Source organism: Pan troglodytes, chromosome 13 (assembly GCF_028858775.2).
Source record: "Pan troglodytes isolate AG18354 chromosome 13, NHGRI_mPanTro3-v2.0_pri, whole genome shotgun sequence".
In the NCBI taxonomy this organism is placed as follows: domain Eukaryota; kingdom Metazoa; phylum Chordata; class Mammalia; order Primates; family Hominidae; genus Pan; species Pan troglodytes.
Window position 1 is genome coordinate 73,589,552 of NC_072411.2, and position 18,562 is coordinate 73,608,113.

An 18,562-nucleotide genomic window follows, 5' to 3' on the forward strand; every position below is an offset into this window, starting at 1 on the left:
TGCATCCTCTGCCTCCCAGGTTCAAGCGATTCTCCTGCCTCAGCCTCCCAAGTAGCTGAGATTACAGGTATGCACCACAATGCCTGGCTAATTTTTTTGTATTTTTAGTAGAGACAGGGTTTCACCATGTTGGTCAGGCTGGTCTTGAACTCCTGACCTCAAATGATCTGCCCACCTCGGCCTCCCAAAGTGTTGGGATTACAGGTGTGAGCCACCGCGCCAGGCCATAAAAAACTTAATTGGAGTTTGTTCTACATGCAGAATGATGAATCTTCTGTCTATGACACCTGTGAAACCAGCACCTAGATTGAGAAACAGAATGTTAGTAGGAGTCTTCAAAATCCCTTGTGTGTTCCATTGTAATTGCTATATCCTTCCCCACGAAGGCAACTACTATCCTGACTTTTCCAATGCAGAGATGAGTTTTGCTGGTTTCTATACTTCATATAAATTGAATTACACTATATACTTGTTAATGTCTGGCTTCTTGAGATTGACATTATAGGTTGATCCATATTACTGGGTCTAGTTCTAGTTGTAGATCGTTTCTTTCCATGGTGTAAATTTATTTATTCATTCTATCGATGATGGGCATTTGGGGGAGTTTCCAGGTTTTGGTTACTATAAATAGTACTGCTAATAATATTCTAGTATCTTTTGATGAGCATATAAATATTTCTTTTTGGCATATACCCGAGAGTGAAATTGCTGGACAATAAGGTATGCATAACTTTACCTTAAGTAGATACTGCCAGTTTTCCAAAGTTTTGTTCTCATTAAAGCACTCATCAGCAGAACATTAGAGTTCTGACTGCTGTATATTCATTTTGATACTTGGTGTTTTCCAGGTTTAGCCATTCAGATATGTGGTAGAGGTATTCTCATTCGGTTTAAATTTGTATTTCTCTATTGCATGGTTTAAATTTGCATGTTTTTCTGTTCCTTTCTTTTTCTTATCAAACTAAGACTTTTTTTTTTTTTTTTGTCTTGCTCTGTTGCCCAGGCTGGAGTGCAGTGGCGCAATCTCGGCTCACTGCAACCTCTGCCTCCCGGGTTCAAGCGATTCTCGTGCCTCAGCCTCCAGAATAGCTGGGATTACAGGTGCATGCCACCCCATGCCTGGCTAATTTTTGTATTTTTAGTAGAGATGGGGTTTCACCATGCTGGCCAGGCTGGTCTTGAACTCCTGACCTCAAGTGATACCCCGCCTCAGCCTCTCAAAGTGCTGGGATTACAGGCATGAGCCACTGGGCCCAGCCAAACTGAGACATTTTTAAGAAGAAAGGAGACAACAGGCATAAATCAGATTGTTAAGATTAGGAATTTGGTTTTGGATAAGTTTGAGATGTCTGGGAAGCAAACACCGTATGGAAATACCAAGAAGACAATGGATTATGCAGATCTGAAGCTTAGAAGACAGTTCTGGGCTGGAGATATAAATTTTTTGGAGTCCCTGCCATGGAGACAGCATTTCAGTGAAAGAGTGAATGAGATCACCCACAGAGGGAGTGCAGAGGGAGAAAAAGCCCTAGGACCGAGCCTGAGAGGCACCAAGGTTCATTCACAAGATGGGAGTGAAGAAAATGCCAGCAAAGGAACCCCTCCACCGTCCCTTAGAGGGAGCCACTGAGAGGCAGGGGTAATATGGGGAAGAGGGGAGAAGCAAAAGCCAAGGGAAAAAGGTTTCAAAAAGGGAGTGTCCAGTGTGTCAAACTGTTCATTTTGTGTTGATTAAAAAACAAAACAAAACACATTCTCTGTCCTTTCATCTTTCCCTAGCCATCGTCGTCTACAGACTGCCGTGGACCTGGAAATGCAGCAAGCTCCTGATGAAATCCATCCATGCAGGGTTAAATGCAGTTGCTGCCATTCTTGCAATTATCTCTGTGGTGGCCGTGTTTGAGAACCACAATGTTAACAATATGGCCAATATGTACAGTCTGCACAGCTGGGTTGGACTGATAGCTGTCATATGCTATTTGTTACAGGTCAGTATTTCAGTGTATTTACAAGCAAGTTATAAAACAATTCAGAGACTGTAAATGTTTTCTTTTCTTTTCTTTTTTTTTTTTTTGAGACAGAGTCTCGCTTAGCCACCCAGGCTGGAGTGCAGTGCTGCGATCTTGGCTCACTGCAACCACTGTCTCCAGGGTTCAAGTGATTCTCCTGTTTCAGCCTCCCAAGTAGCTGGGATTACAGGTACCCACCATCGTGCCCGGCTAATTTTTGTATTTTAGTAGAGATGGGGTTTCACCATGTTGGCCAGGCTAGTCTTGAACTCCTGACCTCAGGAGATCCGCCTGCCTCGGCCTCCCAAAGTGCTAGGATTACAGGTGTGAGCCACCGCGCCCAGCGACTGTAAATGTTTTCTAAACATTCTTTACATTTGTTTCTGTTATAACTATTTTCCCCTCAGAGGGCACCAGAATTGCAGAATTCACAGAATAAAATAATAAGAAATAAAGATTTCTTATACTGGATATGACTTTTAATCTGGATTCTCTAAAAACCAACTTATACTCTGCTCTATATCTTAATATGTAAAATTAAGAAATATCAGGCTGGGCATGCTGGCTCATGCCTGTAATTCCAGCATTTTCGAAGGCCGAGGTGGGAGGATCATTTGAGCTCTGAAGTTCAAGACCAGACTGGGCAACATAGGGAGACTGTCTCTACAAATAAAGGAAAGACAGAGAGAGAGATCGAGAGAGAGAGAAATCAAGAGAGAGACTGATCTAACAATTAGCAATAAAGAGAATACCTGTTTAAAAATCTGTGGGTCCTGGCTGGGCATAGTGCACTGCTCACTCCTGTGATCCCAGCACTTTGAAAAGCTGAGACCAGTGGATCGCTTAAGCCCAGGCGTTTGAGATCAGCTTGGGCAACATGGCGGAACCCCATCTCTAAAACAAAAACACAAAAATTAGCTGGGCAGGGTGGTGCACACCTGTTGTCCTGGCTACTTGGGATGATGAGGTGCGCAGCTCCCTTGAGACCAGGAGGCAGAGGTTACAGTAAGTTGAGATTATACCATTGCACTCCAGCCTGGGCAACAGAGCCAGACCCTGATCTCAAAAAAATAAATAAATAAAAATCTTTGGGGTTTAATTAAAATGGTTCCCAGAGGAATATAGGCTTAAATGCTTTTATTATATTTTTTGGAAAGAAAACTTAAAATACATAAGCTATTTACTTAGGTAACTATAAGGGAACAGCAAAATACACCAGGAAAAGTAAATCAATAAAGGTAAAAAAAAATCCATAAATAATTCATTTTCTATTGTGGTAACCAATTACCACAGACTTAATGGCCTGAAACAACATAAATTTATGACCTCACAGTATCTGTACATCAGAAGTCCAGATTGGCTTGTCTGGTTTCTCTGCTCTGGGTCTAACAAGGCCAGTATCAAGGTGTCAGCCTTCCAGGGCTCTGATTGGGAGACTAGGGTAGAATCAGCTTAAAGCAAATTCAGCTTGATGGCAGAGTCCAGGTCCTTGTATGTGCAGGACTGAGGTCCCTGTTCCCTTGCTGGCCATCAGCTGGGGCTGCCCTGAACCTTGGAGTCCTCTCTTCCTTGTACCCGGCTCCCTTCATCTCCCTGCCAGCAGTGGACATCCAGTCCATCTCGCTGGCTTGGAAACTCTCTGACTTCTCCTTCTCCTTCCTCCTCATCTCTTCTCCTCAACCAGATAAAGTTCTTACCTACCCCAACCCCTAGAGGTTACCATTCTCCCGGTGTTTATTCTCATTCTCTGCTTTTTAAAATACTTTTATCACATACTGTGAATCAATATATTGATTAAACAAGATGTTTAATTAAATAATATTGATTAATTAAACAAGATGTTTAGTTAAATATTAATTAAATCATATATTGTTTAATTTTGCTTTTTAAATGAAACTTTTTTTAAAAAATGGTCTCATATATATTCTATTGCAACTTTTTTTTAACTCTACTGATTAAACTGTATTGATTCCTCTGGCTATAGTTCATTCATTTTTACTTTTGTATTCCACTGTATAAATATGCCACAAATTTACTTACCTGTTCTCTTGCTATTTTCAGTTAGAAACGATGCTGCATTGAATATTCATATATACATCTCCTGGTCCTCACATCTAAAGGTTTCTCTGGGCATATACATAGTAGTGAAATTACAAGCTCAACCTAAAAAGATAATGCTAAATTGTTTTCCCAAGTGATTGACCCAGATTATATTCCTGCCAGAAGTTTATGAGTTCCCATATCCTTACCAGCTTGCATCCTCTTTAAACTTTAAATCCTTGCTAAACTAGTTGGTACTTAATGATGTATTCTTGTAGTTTTAATGTTCATTTCACTTGTGTTTTATCTTCTAAGACACACCTGTTTGTGTCTTTTGTCTATTTAAAAAATGTTTCTCTTTTTCTTAAAGATTTATAGGAATTCTATATTGAATTCTTTTTCATTTATATATATTGCTATATCTTCTCCTAGTTTGAAGCTTGCATTTTCTCTGTTGTTAATATCTTTTGATAAACAGAAATTGTCAATTTTAATGTAACCAAATTAATCATCTTTTCCTCTGAGACTATCATTCTTTGTTTTGTTTTCTTTTGGTGACTTGTTTATGAAATTCTTCTCTACCCTGAGGTCAAAATATCATCTTATGCTTTCTACTAAGAGCATTAAAATTTTGTCTTTTACTTTTCTACTGTAGTACACAGAAAAAACAAACCAAAAAAACCCCAACAATATGAAAAATAGTTTTGTCTTTGATATTTAAGTACTTACTTCATCTGGAATTAATTTTAATGTGTAAGGTGATGTGATTCAACTTCATTTTTTTCCAGATGGGTAAACTATCTTCCCATCACCGTTTATTGAATCATCTCTGCTCCTACTATTTATGTACAAAGCCAATTGCATCCTATAGAGTATCTTATCCTCTGTATCCTAGCCAGTGCAGTACAGAATTCAAGTGTGTAGAAGTACTGAAGTATGTAGAAGTGTATAGAAACCATAAGAGGTAGAGAAGTAGAGAGAAAAATCTTTGACTTTTGGGACCAGGCACAGTGTCTCATACCCATAATTCCAGCACTTTGGGAGGCCTAGGTGGGAGGATTGCTTGAGCTCAGGAGTTCTAGACCAGCCTGGGAAACATGGCAAAACCCCATCTGTACAAAAGATATAAAAATAAGCCAGCTCTGGTGGTGCGCACCTGTGGTCCCAGCTACTCAGAAGGCTGAGATAGGAGGATTGCTTAAGCCTGGGAGGTCAAGGCTGCAGTGAGCTGAGATCCCACCACTGAACTCCAGCCTGGGTGACACAGCAAGACCCGGTCTCAAAAAAAAAAAAAAAAAAAAAAGAATCTTTGACTATTTTTTATTTTAAAGAGAATGTCTGCAAAAGGCTAAAAAAGAATTAATAAATAAAAAGAATGCTTCTAATATTTTACCATTGAGTACAGATGCGTCACATTTCCTCCTACCCCTGTTTGTGCAAAGGTTTTGTTTTTCTTCTTAAATCATAAATGGATGTGGAATTTTATTGAATGCTTTTGCTATCTCTGCTGAGATGAATATACCTTTTTTTTTTTTTTTTTTTTTTTTTTTTTTTGAGATGGAGTCTTGCTCTATCACCCAGGCTGGAGTGCAGTGCTGCCACCTTGGCTCACTGCAACACCTGCCTCCTAGGCTCAAGCAATTCTCCTGCCTCAGCCTCCCGAGTAGCTGGGATTACAGGCTTGTGCCACAACATGCGGCTAATTTTGTTTGTTTTTTGTTTGTTTGTTTGTTTGTTTTTAGTAGAGACGGGGTTTCACCATGTTGGTCAGCCTGGTCTCGAACTCCTGACCTCAAGTGATCCACCCGCCTCGGCCTCCCAAAGTGCTGGGATTACAGGTGTGAACCATCACGTCTGGCCAATGTTTATTTATTTTTTAATTGATGTATAATAGTCATAACATATTTTTGTGGTACATGTGATATTTTGATACAAGTATACAATGGGTAATGAACAAATCAGGGTAATTGGGATACCTATTATTTCATTTATCTTTACTTTGTGTTAGGAGCATTCCAGTTCTTCTCTTCTAGGTATTTTGAAATATACAATAAATTATTACTAACTGTAAACACCCTACCTTAAGTTTTCTTCTTTAACATCTTAATGTAGTCAATTATATAAATATATTCTATTTTTAAACTTGGGTGAGTTAAAAACATATTTGTCTCAAAATTCTCTTTTGCTGTCTGAAATATCCAGATTCATATCTCGCGTTGTTGTCTTTGTGCTAACCGAGCTTCTCAAAAATATTATTTCACAACTTCGTGGCTTTGCTTAGTGGGAGGAATTTTGGCACCTGGCTTCTTTCTTGCTCAGATCCAGAGGACAGGTAGTGTTTAAGAAAACAGGATTTGCAATTAGGAAGACCTCAGTTTGGATTAGGTTCATCCATTTGATAGTTGGTGACCGTGGACCAAGTTACTTCTCTGAATTTCTTTTGCACAGCTATAAATCAAGGATTATAATCCTTCACAAAATCATAAGAATCAAAGCCAAATAATGCATCTAAAGGTTCAGCCCAGGGCTTAGCACACTGGCATAACACAAACTAGCTGTTGTTATTATAAGTGTAAATCCTGTGGTATGCCCCTTTATGACCTGCAGATGGCATTTTCCACTTCTACTATTGATCATAGGTACCTTCATGGTTAAGAACATGCATTTTTTGTCATTGCAATTTTATTCCCAAATCTATTCATGTATTCAGCAGTGAACTGAATACCCGTTATATGCCAGATACCTTGCTAGGCTAGGCTGTGGGTGATACCTGTTCCACAAGACAAATGTGGGCTCAAAGAGACATGCTCTGTGCCCTTGTAAAGCTTGCAGGGAAGATAGGCAATTGAGTATTTGGTAGATAGGAAGTGTTCTGGGAGGCCTCTCATATAGTATGTGAGAGCTCTCATATAGGGGATAAAGGAAGTCACACCTCACACCAAGACCTGAAGCCACACGCCTGGTGTTGAAAGGGCGGAGAGTCTTCTAGGTGGATGGAATAGCATGTGGGGAAGAGTTTGTGGTATTTGAGGAGTAGGGAGGAGACCAGGCTGTCCAGAGCAGGGCATAGAAGATGAATTGGAGGCTGGACAGGTATAATTATAGGGAGACTAGCTTGCAGGTGTTTATGGAGTTAAGATGAGAAACAATGGTGGCCTAGAGGAGTAGCAGTAGTAGTGAAGCAAAGTGGATAGATTCTAAAGATGTTTAGCAGGTAGAATTAATGTGATTTGGAAAGTAGATGATATAAAGAATGAGAGAGAGTCACTCACAGGCTTTATTGAGCAGGTGGGTAGCCACAAGTTTGAATAAGTGGGTAGATGAGAAGGGAAACATTGGAGGGGAGGAGAGGGCTGGAGGAGTGTTAGATGCTACTGAGGAGATAAGCAAAATAAAGTCTGAAAACTGATCATTAGGCTTAGTAACCTAGAAGTCACTAATGACCCCAGAAAGCAATTTCCTGGCTTCCTTCCTAGGAGCCAGACTGCAATGGATTGAAGAGGGAGCAGAAGGTGAGGAAACAGAGTGGTAACTCAGTCAAGAGGTTTGGGTGAGAGGGGAGGAGACAGAGAGGGTGGCAATTGGACAGGGACAGGAGTCCAAGGAGGCATTTGGGTGCTCTTTTTTTCTACTTCTGCTTTTTATTGTGAGAAGTTTGGGCTTATGGAAAAGCTAACAGGATGGCACCAGTAAAGAAAGAGACACTGTGAACACTGGAGAGACACAGTGATGTATAGCTAGGTCCTTGGGAAGCAGGTCACAGAGCACAGCTGGAAAATTGGAGGACATAATCTCCAATGTAATTGAAGAAAAGAATTGTTGGCTTGGGGTGATTTCTTGCTTTGTTTTGTTTGGTGGCAGGAAATTGAGGCTCTTCTCTGAAGTTGCCTCTGTTTTTCCCATGAGGTGATAGTAAGATCATCCCCCAAGAGTAAGGAGGCACATCGGAGAGTCAGACATTTGAGGATGGGGGAGAATGGAGAGCTCATTGATAAATAAGACAATAGAGGTTTGCTGAGCAGGGTTGTTGAACTGCTCATAATCATGAACTTGGAGTGATGCTAGTCTCTGTGGTTGTGGTTTACTCCAGTATTACCTAGCAGACCAGGGGTAGTCATGAAGATGGCTGAGCCAGGGTTGGGTTATTGCCAGGTGGATGTGATGAAAAGACAGTGTAGCAAGGAGATGTAGAATATTGGCAGGAGACTTAATGACCAGTTTGAGTGTCTGTTATGTCCTTTATGAAAAAACTATGGGCATATTGTAGTTGGTGCTGGTTTGGTTTATTTATTTATTTATTTTTAATTTTTTTTAACCCCTGGAAGAAAAGTGTCATTACATTGGAGGAATGCAATTTGGCAATGACCTAAGACAGCGTTTGGTCCCTAGAACAGCAGCATTAGCATCACTAGGGAAATTAGAAAGACAGATTCTCAGCTTCCACCCTAGATCCACTGAACCAAAGACTCGGGCTGGGGCCCAACAATCTGTGCTTTAACAAGCACATAAGGTGATTCAGATTAGTGCTAATATTTCCGAATAATTAATCTAAGAGAAAAGCCTATGAATGGTCAAAAAGTTGGACATTAACAGTAATATTAATGAAAATAAATGTGAGTTCTTTAACACTGGGAGCTTGTCTGTCTTGTGTAGCATTCCCAACACTCAGAACATCTGGGTCATAAGAGGGGCAAAACGTATGTGGAATGAAGGACTGAATGAGTTTATAAAATAGCACAAAGATGAAGGAGAGCTGGGAGGAGCTTCCATATAATAATCTACAGTTTACTTGAAAGCTCATTAAATCTACCTGTACCCTAAAAAAATAAATAAATAAATAAAAAAGCAAACCATACCTACTACAAGAGCTAGCCAGGTAGATATTTTCTGGTCTCATTAATGTCTTTTGCAATAAGAGCTTTTGTTATGTCTAAAAGCTTACACACACTAAAAAAAAAAAAAAAAAAAAGAAAACAAAAGAAAAGAAAAAAAACCAACCTCAGGCCAGACATGGCATGGTGGCTCACGCCTGTAATCCCAACAATTTGGGAGGCCAAGGTGGGGAGATCAGTTGAGGCCAGGAGCTGAAGACCAACCTGGGCAGCATAACAAGGCCCTATCTCTGTAAAAATAAAAACAAATAAAACTCATCTGTTTCATAAAGTGAGAAACTGCCATAGTAGTATACATTTATATCTTTAAGAATAGTAATAATTAACTGAGAAATGCCCAGACATTTAAGATGGAAACTTTATTTTATTCTATTCTATTTATTTATTTATTTACTGAGACAGCATCTCACCCTGTCGCCCAGGCTGGAGTACTGTGGTGCAATCTTGGCTCATTGCAACCTCTGCCTCCTGGGTTCAAGTGACTTTCATGCTTCAGCCTCCCAAGTAGTTAGGATTACAGGCCCATGCCACCATACCTGGCTAATTTCTGTATTTTTAGAAGAGAAAGTGCTTCACCATGATGTCCAGGCTGGTCTCAAATTCCTGGCCTCAAGTGATCCACCCACCTCGGCCTCCCAAAGTGCTGGAATGGCAGACATGAGCCTCTGTGCCCAGCCAACATGGAAACTTTAAAAGTAAACTTTTATTGTCTATTTCTAATTATAAAAGTAATACACATTAATGTTAAAGTTTATAAGATGTAGAAAGATATAAAGAAAAAACCCTGGCTATTCTGGGCACACTGCCTATGGGGTATTCCTGTTCCACAAGGAGTAGAATCTCTGCTGCTGCTACAAATTAAATAAAAAAACAAAAAATGAAAAACCCCACTGATACTGCCATAATCTAGAGATATCATTACCTTTTGGCTTATTCCCTTTAGGCTTTTATTATGCCTATGCAAATGTAGATATAGATATTTAATTTTTAAACATAATTGGGTCATACTGTATTTTCACTTTCATCTCTAAGTAATAACTTTTTATGAAAGTTTATTTTTCCTTAGCTCTTAAGAACTTCCACTGTGGTGAAGAACAGCTTCCTGTAGGTGATGATTCCTAAACTGGGGCACTTTGTTTGCATATAGTTGGCATTTAGTGTGTTTGTAGACTATATATAATGGAATATTCCACTACCTTCTCTTTTGAGGGTTTTCCAGACTGTTTATCCATATCTCTAGAATAATTTGAGTGAATCAACAGCAGTCATTTTCAAACTTCAACATACGTAAGAATCGTCTGGGCAGTTTGTTAAAAATGCAGATTCCTGGGCCCTAATCCAGAAATTGGATTTAGCAGGTCAGAATGTGGCCCAGACATCTTTTTATTTTTTATTTTTTTGTTACTGTTGTTTTTGTTGTTGAGACAGAGCTTTGCTCTGTCACCGAGGCTGAAGTGCACAATGTCAGCTCACCGCAACCTCCGCCGTCCGGGTTCAAGCAATTCTCTTGCTTCACCCTCCAGAGTAGCTGGGACTACAGGCATGTGCCACCACGCCTGGCTAGTTTTTGTATTTTTAGTAGAGATGGGGTTTCGACATGTTGGCCAGGCTGGTCTTAAAATCCTGATCTCAAGTGATCCTCCTGCCTCGGCCTCCCGAAGTGCTGGGATTACAGCAGGCATCCCTTTAAATGCATGCCTTCTGTGAACAGCACTTCCACTACTGACTTAGAGAGACAAATGGTCTTATAATTTTTGGTCCACTAGGTTATAAATTATCACCTTCACTTGTAAGGTAGTAAGATTAAGATAGTTAAAAGGAAATAATGATTATTTATAAATTATAAGTTATTATAAATTATAAATATGCATTATTGCAGCATTCAGAACACTTTTAATCAAAGTTAAGCATTCTGTAATGTTTTTCTTTTCCTTTTAAATGTAATTTTCTTTTGTTGCAAAAAATGTTTAATGATGAAAGTCAGATTTAGGGTAGTTAAGTTGCTCAGGGATCCTGTAAGCAAATTTCTGACCTCCTACCTGCTTAGACTGTTGAGCCCTACAGGATTGTAAGAGACACACATGACAAATTATGGAGGAAATGAGAGAAAACAGAAAGAATCTTAGGAATGAAAATAGGAGAGCAGGAATGAGAAATATATGTTTCTATGGGTAAGCCACAGAAAAGATTTGATGATTTATGGAGATATATTTGTGCTATATCCCTGAGCCCCATTTTCTTTTCCTTTCTTTTCTTTTTTCTTTCTTAGACAGGGTCTCACTCTGTCACCCAGGCTGGAGTGCAATGGCACAATCTCAGCTCACTGCAACCTCCATCTCCAGGACTCAAGCAATCCTCCTGCCTCAGCATCCACAGTAGCTGGGACCACAGGCGTGCACCACCACACCCAGCTAATTTTTTGTAGAGATGGGGTTTCGCCATGTTGCCCGGGCTTGTCTTGAACTCCTGGACTCAAGTGATCTTCCCACCTTGGCCTCCCAAAGTGCTGGGATTACAGGCGTGAGGCACCACACTCGGCCCCCATTTTCATATAGAAAGCACAACATGGACATCAGGAAGCTTGCCCTTTGATACTAATAGAATCACTGAAGTTCACTGAAGAAGATTTAGGAATATTCTGAACCACCAAGAGGGAACCCTCTGAACCATTTCTAATATATTCAGGCATTTTGGTTATTAACTAAATAATAAAATATGCAAACCAACCTATCAAATGCATTTGTTATTACTTTTTAAATATAAATTACAGAATTTATTGTATTAGGATATACTTCAGAAAACAACAGTTAATCTTGGCTATTCTTGGCCCTTTGATCTATGTTAATTTTAGAATCAATGCATCAAATTCCACCAAAAATCTATTAGGATTTTATTTAATCTATAGATGAATTTGAGAACCGACATCTGTATAATACAAGTCTTCCAACTCATTATCCTGAGCCTGTTTTTTTAGCCTTCTCCAAAATATTGCAAAGCTTTATATTTTCTTTGTAGAGTTGTTGTCTCCAACTTATTGCTAGCTCCTTGCTATTAAAAATGGTATCATTAAAAATTAATTCACTTGTTGCCTCTTTACAAAAAGTGCAACTGATCTCAAGTATAAATTTATACCTAGCAAACTTGATAAACTTATGTTAGTAATTAATCTCAAGATTCTTTTGGATTGTGTTTTATAATCTTATGTGATTAATAAGTTTTGTTTCTTTTTCTGTCATCATTTCTTTTTCTTGCTTAACTCAGTAGCTGAGACTTTCAGAAAAATGCTGAATAGGAATAGGTGATAAGGGATATAAGACAAATCCCTTCTAGATCTGAGTCATGTCTTGGAAGAGAGCTACTCTGAAATGCCTATAGACCATAAGCAGACTGTGTGTGAGCAAGAAATATACTTTTATATGTTAAGCTCTTGAAAATGGAGCCTGTTAGTTCCTATAGCATGTTCTGTCCTAATATATTCAGATTAAAATAATCATCTTCCATTCCTAGTTTGTTAAAACATCTCATACATGACTGTTGAATCCTACCAATGTTTTTCACCATCTGTTTCGATGATTATATGATTTTTCCTCTGCAGTCTGTTAAAGTGACAAATCATACAAATTGTTTTGTTATCAGTTTCCATTTATTACTACTTGGTATTACACATGAGCTGATTCTCAGTGTGAATTAGGGAGTTGGACCCCTCCCCCTGCCTCCCTTCTTCTGTCTCCCCATTAGCCCTTGGATCTCAGTCAAGAAAGCTGAACAGTGATGTTAGTGTTTTCTCCCCACTCTCCTCTCTTTTCATAATTGTTTTGCTAGGATGGTAGATCCTAAATAGGCATCTGAAAAAAAATGTTCCTTTAAACTCAGTAATTCAGTAACCACAAAGTCATCTTTATCTTGTTGAAGAGAGGATACTTGATGGGCAAAGGTGTGGGGTGACAAAACCGTGAAAGCGTAACAGACTTCAGTTTATATAGGAACCTTGCTGTCTTCTCTGCAAAGATGTATCCCACTAGCGATTTAATTATCAAGGAAATGAAGAAAACTTTTCTGCAGAATTCATTTCTTTCTCATAAAACAAAAATCAACTTCATTCCACATAGCTTTTTAGGTTGAACTGACTAAATTCTGTGTCCTAATGTACTCGGTTTTAGTGATTTAAAAAATCTTTTCCTTCCCTTCCTACTTAGCAACCTTAGGAGATCGGTAAAAACAAACAAGTAAGTACCAGAATGTTCACTATAGTCGGATTAAGGATAGCAAAAACCAAACAGAAACATCCATAGAGAACTGTATAAATAAATTGTTATAGCCTTAGGATATTAGCCATTAAAAGGAATAAATTAGGTAAATGTATAGGTATGAAAAAGATTTCCAAGATATTCTGTTAAGGGAAAAAAGCAAGATGCAGAACAATATGTATAGGGATAATAAATTTTCTGGAAGGATCCATGAGAAGATGATAAAAGGGGTTACATTAGGTAGTGGAACTGGAGTGAGGAAACTTCATTTTCTACCCTTTGGTTCTATATGAAAGGTTTTCTCATATTACACATATTGCTTTTTAAATAATTTAAAATTAGTTTAAAACTTAAAATTAAATGATAACCTTTGCACTTTTTGGTATTTAGCTTCTTTCAGGTTTTTCAGTCTTTCTGCTTCCATGGGCTCCGCTTTCTCTCCGAGCATTTCTCATGCCCATACATGTTTATTCTGGAATTGTCATCTTTGGAACAGTGATTGCAACAGCACTTATGGGATTGACAGAGAAACTGATTTTTTCCCTGTAAGTTGCATAGTCTTCTTAATTGTAATACTTAAGCCACAAAATGTTAAATACTTGTTCACTGGGAAAATGTAATATAAATATAACAACATTTTTTAGATATTAAAATTTAAAAATATTTTAAAGAATTTGTTATATCATATAGGTAATATGATATTACTAAAAGTTTAGAAGGACCAAAAAGTCTGACAAATTGTATTACTTTTATGAAACAACTATTGAAGTTATACATTGCCTTTCAATCTTGTTGATATGCATGTTTTTATATTAATTGTAATTATAGTGTACATACATTTTTGTTTCATCCTTTTTAAAAATTTTAAGTGATAACTGTTACTGGTGGAGGGTGTCCAGGTTCTTGGCGTTTTGAACAAAGAAGTGGACAAAACACACAAACAAACCAAGTAAAGAATGAAGCAACAAAAGCAGAGAGTTACTGAAAATGAAAGTACACTCCACAGGGCGGGAGTGGCCTGAGCAGCCACTCAACGGCCCCCGATACAGAATCTTCTTGGGCCCAAATAGCCCCTAGAGGTTTCCCATTGGCCACTTGGTGTTCACCCCATGTAAATGAAGTGGTGGCCCGCAGTCAGTTTGATTGGTTGTAGAAAGCAACCAATCAGAGAAACTTTCAATTTTCCATCTGCCATGCAGAAAAGTGGGGTTTGCAAAGGGAGTAGCCTCCGGTCCTTTTGCTACTTAGATGTGGAAAGTTGGGGTTTTCCTTTTGGTTTAGTTCTAGGAAGTCCATGTGAATTGACCTGAGGTTGCCTGCCTCCAGACCCTACCTGCCTTAAAACAAGTGTTACAGATGCTATATTATTTTCATATTTATTATTTTTAAATCAATTTCATTATATATTCCTGAGTGAATTGTAGCATAATTTATATTTCTTCTTAATAGCAAGCTTTGAGAGTTTACATTGAAACTGTACTAGTGTGCATTTTGAGCAGATAAATTCAAGACTGTTTTGCATGTTGCTGTATCATCCTGTTTGTAATTGGATACATCTCTTATTTCATAGGAGAGATCCTGCATACAGTACATTCCCGCCAGAAGGTGTTTTCGTAAATACGCTTGGCCTTCTGATCCTGGTGTTCGGGGCCCTCATTTTTTGGATAGTCACCAGACCGCAATGGAAACGTCCTAAGGAGCCAAATTCTACCATTCTTCATCCAAATGGAGGCACTGAACAGGGAGCAAGAGGTTCCATGCCAGCCTACTCTGGCAACAACATGGACAAATCAGATTCAGAGTTAAACAATGAAGTAGCAGCAAGGAAAAGAAACTTAGCTCTGGATGAGGCTGGGCAGAGATCTACCATGTAAAATGTTGTAGAGATAGAGCCATATAACGTCACGTTTCAAAACTAGCTCTACAGTTTAGCTTCTCCTATTAGCCATATGATAATTGGGCTATGTAGTATCAATATTTACTTTAATCACAAAGGATGGTTTCTTGAAATAATTTGTATTGATTGAGGCCTATGAACTGACCTGAATTGAAAAGGATGTGATTAATATAAATGATAGCAGATATAAATTGTGGTTATGTTACCTTTATCTTGTTGAGGACCACAACATTAGCACGGTGCCTTGTGCGGGATACTCAATATGTGAATATGTGTCTACTAGTAGTTAATTGGATAAACTGGCAGCATCCCTGGCCTGTTGTCATGCAGTCATTTCCTGTTAATTCTGGGAGACAATGATTTCACAACTAGAGGGAAGCAGTCCTAAAAGTTTAAAATCCGATAATGAATATCTGGGACAGGGTTTAGATCATGACGCTACACAGATACCATGATGAGAGTATATTAAAGAAATTCAGGAAAGCACCTGGTTCCTTTCTCCCCATGCCTGCCTTCTGCTCCCTCCCCAGCTGGTTTGGGCTCAAATTGTCCCTGGAGACTAGGGTTTATGTTAGGGTATTGATAGATTAGAGCAGGTGGTTGAAGAGATCTTCTCTGGTCAGACTTGGAAGAATTTCCAAAACTGAAGTTAGCCCCAAGACTTCCCTAGGGTTGATGTACTTTATGATCCAGATGCTAAACTTCTTAGAATGAAAATATGCTTCAACACTTAAGTAGCATACACTGCCCTACAAACCTCAAAGAGCACTTTTCCCCAAGTTCTTGTTTTTATTTTTGAAAGTACTCACACAGCACTTACTACGCTCCAAACACTCCTCTAAGCACTTTACACATATTAGCTCATTCAGTCCCCAGACAGACGGGATGAAGTAGGTATTGTACTGTTCCCATTTTACAGGTGAGAGATTTGAAGCCTGGGGAGGCTAGTAACTCACCCCAAGGTCACACGGCTCATACATGGTGGGACTGAGACTCAGATGCAGGCAGTCTGGCACCTCAGTCTGGATTCTAACCATTTCACTAAGCTATTTTTGTCTTGTACTACTTTGACCCACCCCTGAATAAACCTCAATTGCTGGAGTGGGGTGGAGTTATTAAAGGGATGCTTTTTACCTTTTGCTGTCTGCTGAGGCAGATTACCCAGATAATCAAGGAAAAGGGGCCACCCATACCTGGAAATAGGCCATAGGGCCCCTACTACTGCCAACAAGCCATGGCCTACCTTGACACTCGTTTGATCTTAAAATTGTGTCTTGGTAACAAAAGATTTGGACAGGCATATCTGTAGCTTTCAAGTTAATTAATTGCAATATTTTTTTCTTCAGGATTTTAGCTGCTGAACAACTTTCAGTTTGGAGCTAAAAGAGACCTATCTCATGGTCTGCCCTTCCCTGGGGCAATAGCTAGGGTCTTTCCTGATTTTTATGGAATTTTAGGGGATATTTTGAGCTTTGGGTTCTCAGTAGTGAATTGAGACTTGGAGGTGACTTTTCATGTTTGGAGTATCATCTTTGTCTGGGCTCTTGGCTGACAAATTAAAACCTAGAGTAGTGCTTATGCTGAAATGATACTTTTCATTTTTTGGTTGATTTTTTTGCCTTCCCTTCAATTTTAAACTGAAGCATTTTAATGTAGGTAGAAACTCTACACCAAATACACTAAACATTTTGGTGCTTAGTGGATTTCTTTTTAGGTAACTGGTACTTACTTCCAAAGACTGAATACAAGCCACACTCCATCATATCCCTTAAACTTCATGAAAAACCATTCAAGATCCCCTTGCTGCAACACTGTTCTCTTCTTCTCTACTAAATTCTATTTCCAAAATTGGTAATAGAGCCAGAAGGATCCCCAGCACCCAGCCCTCTCCCTGGCACAAAGTGGTAGCACAATTAAATTCAGTATGGGTAGAGCATGGTACAGTCTTGGTGCCATAGAAGGAGCAGTTGCATAGTCACACATCATTTGATAAGTTGGATGTTCCATTACATAGAGGTACACAAAATTCCAGGGTTTTTAGAGGAGGGGATTAGATAGTGACTAAGCCGCCAGAATTGAGGTGGCCATTCCTTTTTATATAGGCTAAGAAACAGGTTATCAGTGAAAAGTTAATTATGGCTTTGGCACTAGAATAGCACTGTTGCAAAGTATTTAAGCACCCCTCATCTCAGCCCTTTATTTTATCTTTCATGTGGGCTAATGTGAGGATAATCTTACAGATATAGGAATTTCTTTTCTATCTTTATGAAAACAACGTATATAAAATATATCTAGAAAACCTTTGTCTGAGACTCTTATTTAATGGGCTTTTGATTCTAATGATAATTGTACCTTTATCTTTCAAAAGCTGATATTTCCTACCTAAGCATCTCCCCAGAAAAATATCTCATTAAAAAGCCCATAAATAATAGGGGAGAAGAAAGCCTTAAGTATCAATTCCAAAACAGTGATTGAAATTTCCCAAAATAATTATGGCTTCTGTCATCTCCAGAGATAATCTGGCTTGGTTTACCCCATAATCTAATTTCAGAAAAGAAAGCTTTATTTTAACACTCATCTGAATCAACATTAAAGCCTTTTCTCTCAAAGCGTTTATTGAGAAACTCAAATGAATATACTTTTTGAATTACTGTCATCAAAAGTGTATGGCTTCCTGTGCTGCTTGTGTCAAATGGAACCTGCCCTCTAAAGCACTTTCTTTCCTTTACTTGCGTGGTTTCATGTAAGCTGTGCTGTTTAGAAACATCTCAGACTTTACAAAGAAATGACAAAGAAGGCAATTGCACTTTTTAAGGGATATCGACAAGCAGTTTCTGTTTTCTAAAGGACAAAATATAGAGTGTGTGTCATTTTCAATTAGATTCTTTCCCCTGCTGAGTTGGAAATTCCAGTGCAGCACTGATTGACCACAGTTGCCAATCTGAAAGCACAAAGACAGAAGTAAAGCTTTATGCTAATTTTATTTCAATATGATAGAAAATTTATCTTGGTATGTCGTTTTTTAGATAACTCCAGCAGGAAACTGTAACTGCTATGTCTTTAGGAAAATGTAGAAGAAAGAACATTATTATTCTTTAATTCCTACAAGGTACTTGAAAACCTTAAGTGGAAAAGATTTCTATCTTTTTATCTTAGCGCATTTATGGAAAAAATATTAACTATCCTGAATATTTTATAATTTTGTAGGAAAAATATGCATCTATTTTTTCTTGACTTCTTTTATATAGTAATAAAAGTTATTTTGGAAGCTCTGTGTGTGTTATCAATTTGTCTGGGGTAGCAGGGGTAGGCATTGTTGTGAGTTTCTTTGCCATGGTTTTTGGTTTGTTTGTTTTTCAGCAGAGATAGTCTTTTTTCAGTTTCTTGATTATGTTAACTGAAAAGCCAGACTCTGTAATATATAATACATATTTTATAATATTTACTATTAATATTATATATTTATATATAATATTT

At 38.4% G+C, this 18,562-nt stretch overlaps 1 protein-coding gene across 1 annotated transcript in view; it reads left to right on the forward strand.

Annotated features, from left to right (window-relative positions):
• CYBRD1 (cytochrome b reductase 1) overlaps window positions 1-18,353 on the forward strand; it is a 35,921-nt gene extending 17,568 nt beyond the window's left edge. The window contains exons 2-4 of the mRNA XM_001143044.6: window positions 1,780-1,988; window positions 13,579-13,733; window positions 14,759-18,353. Of these exons, the coding sequence (XP_001143044.3) occupies window positions 1,780-1,988; window positions 13,579-13,733; window positions 14,759-15,062 (668 nt within the window). The 3' untranslated portion in view covers window positions 15,063-18,353. The remainder of the gene's footprint in view (window positions 1-1,779; window positions 1,989-13,578; window positions 13,734-14,758) is intronic.
• Window positions 18,354-18,562: the final 209 nt, after the last annotated feature.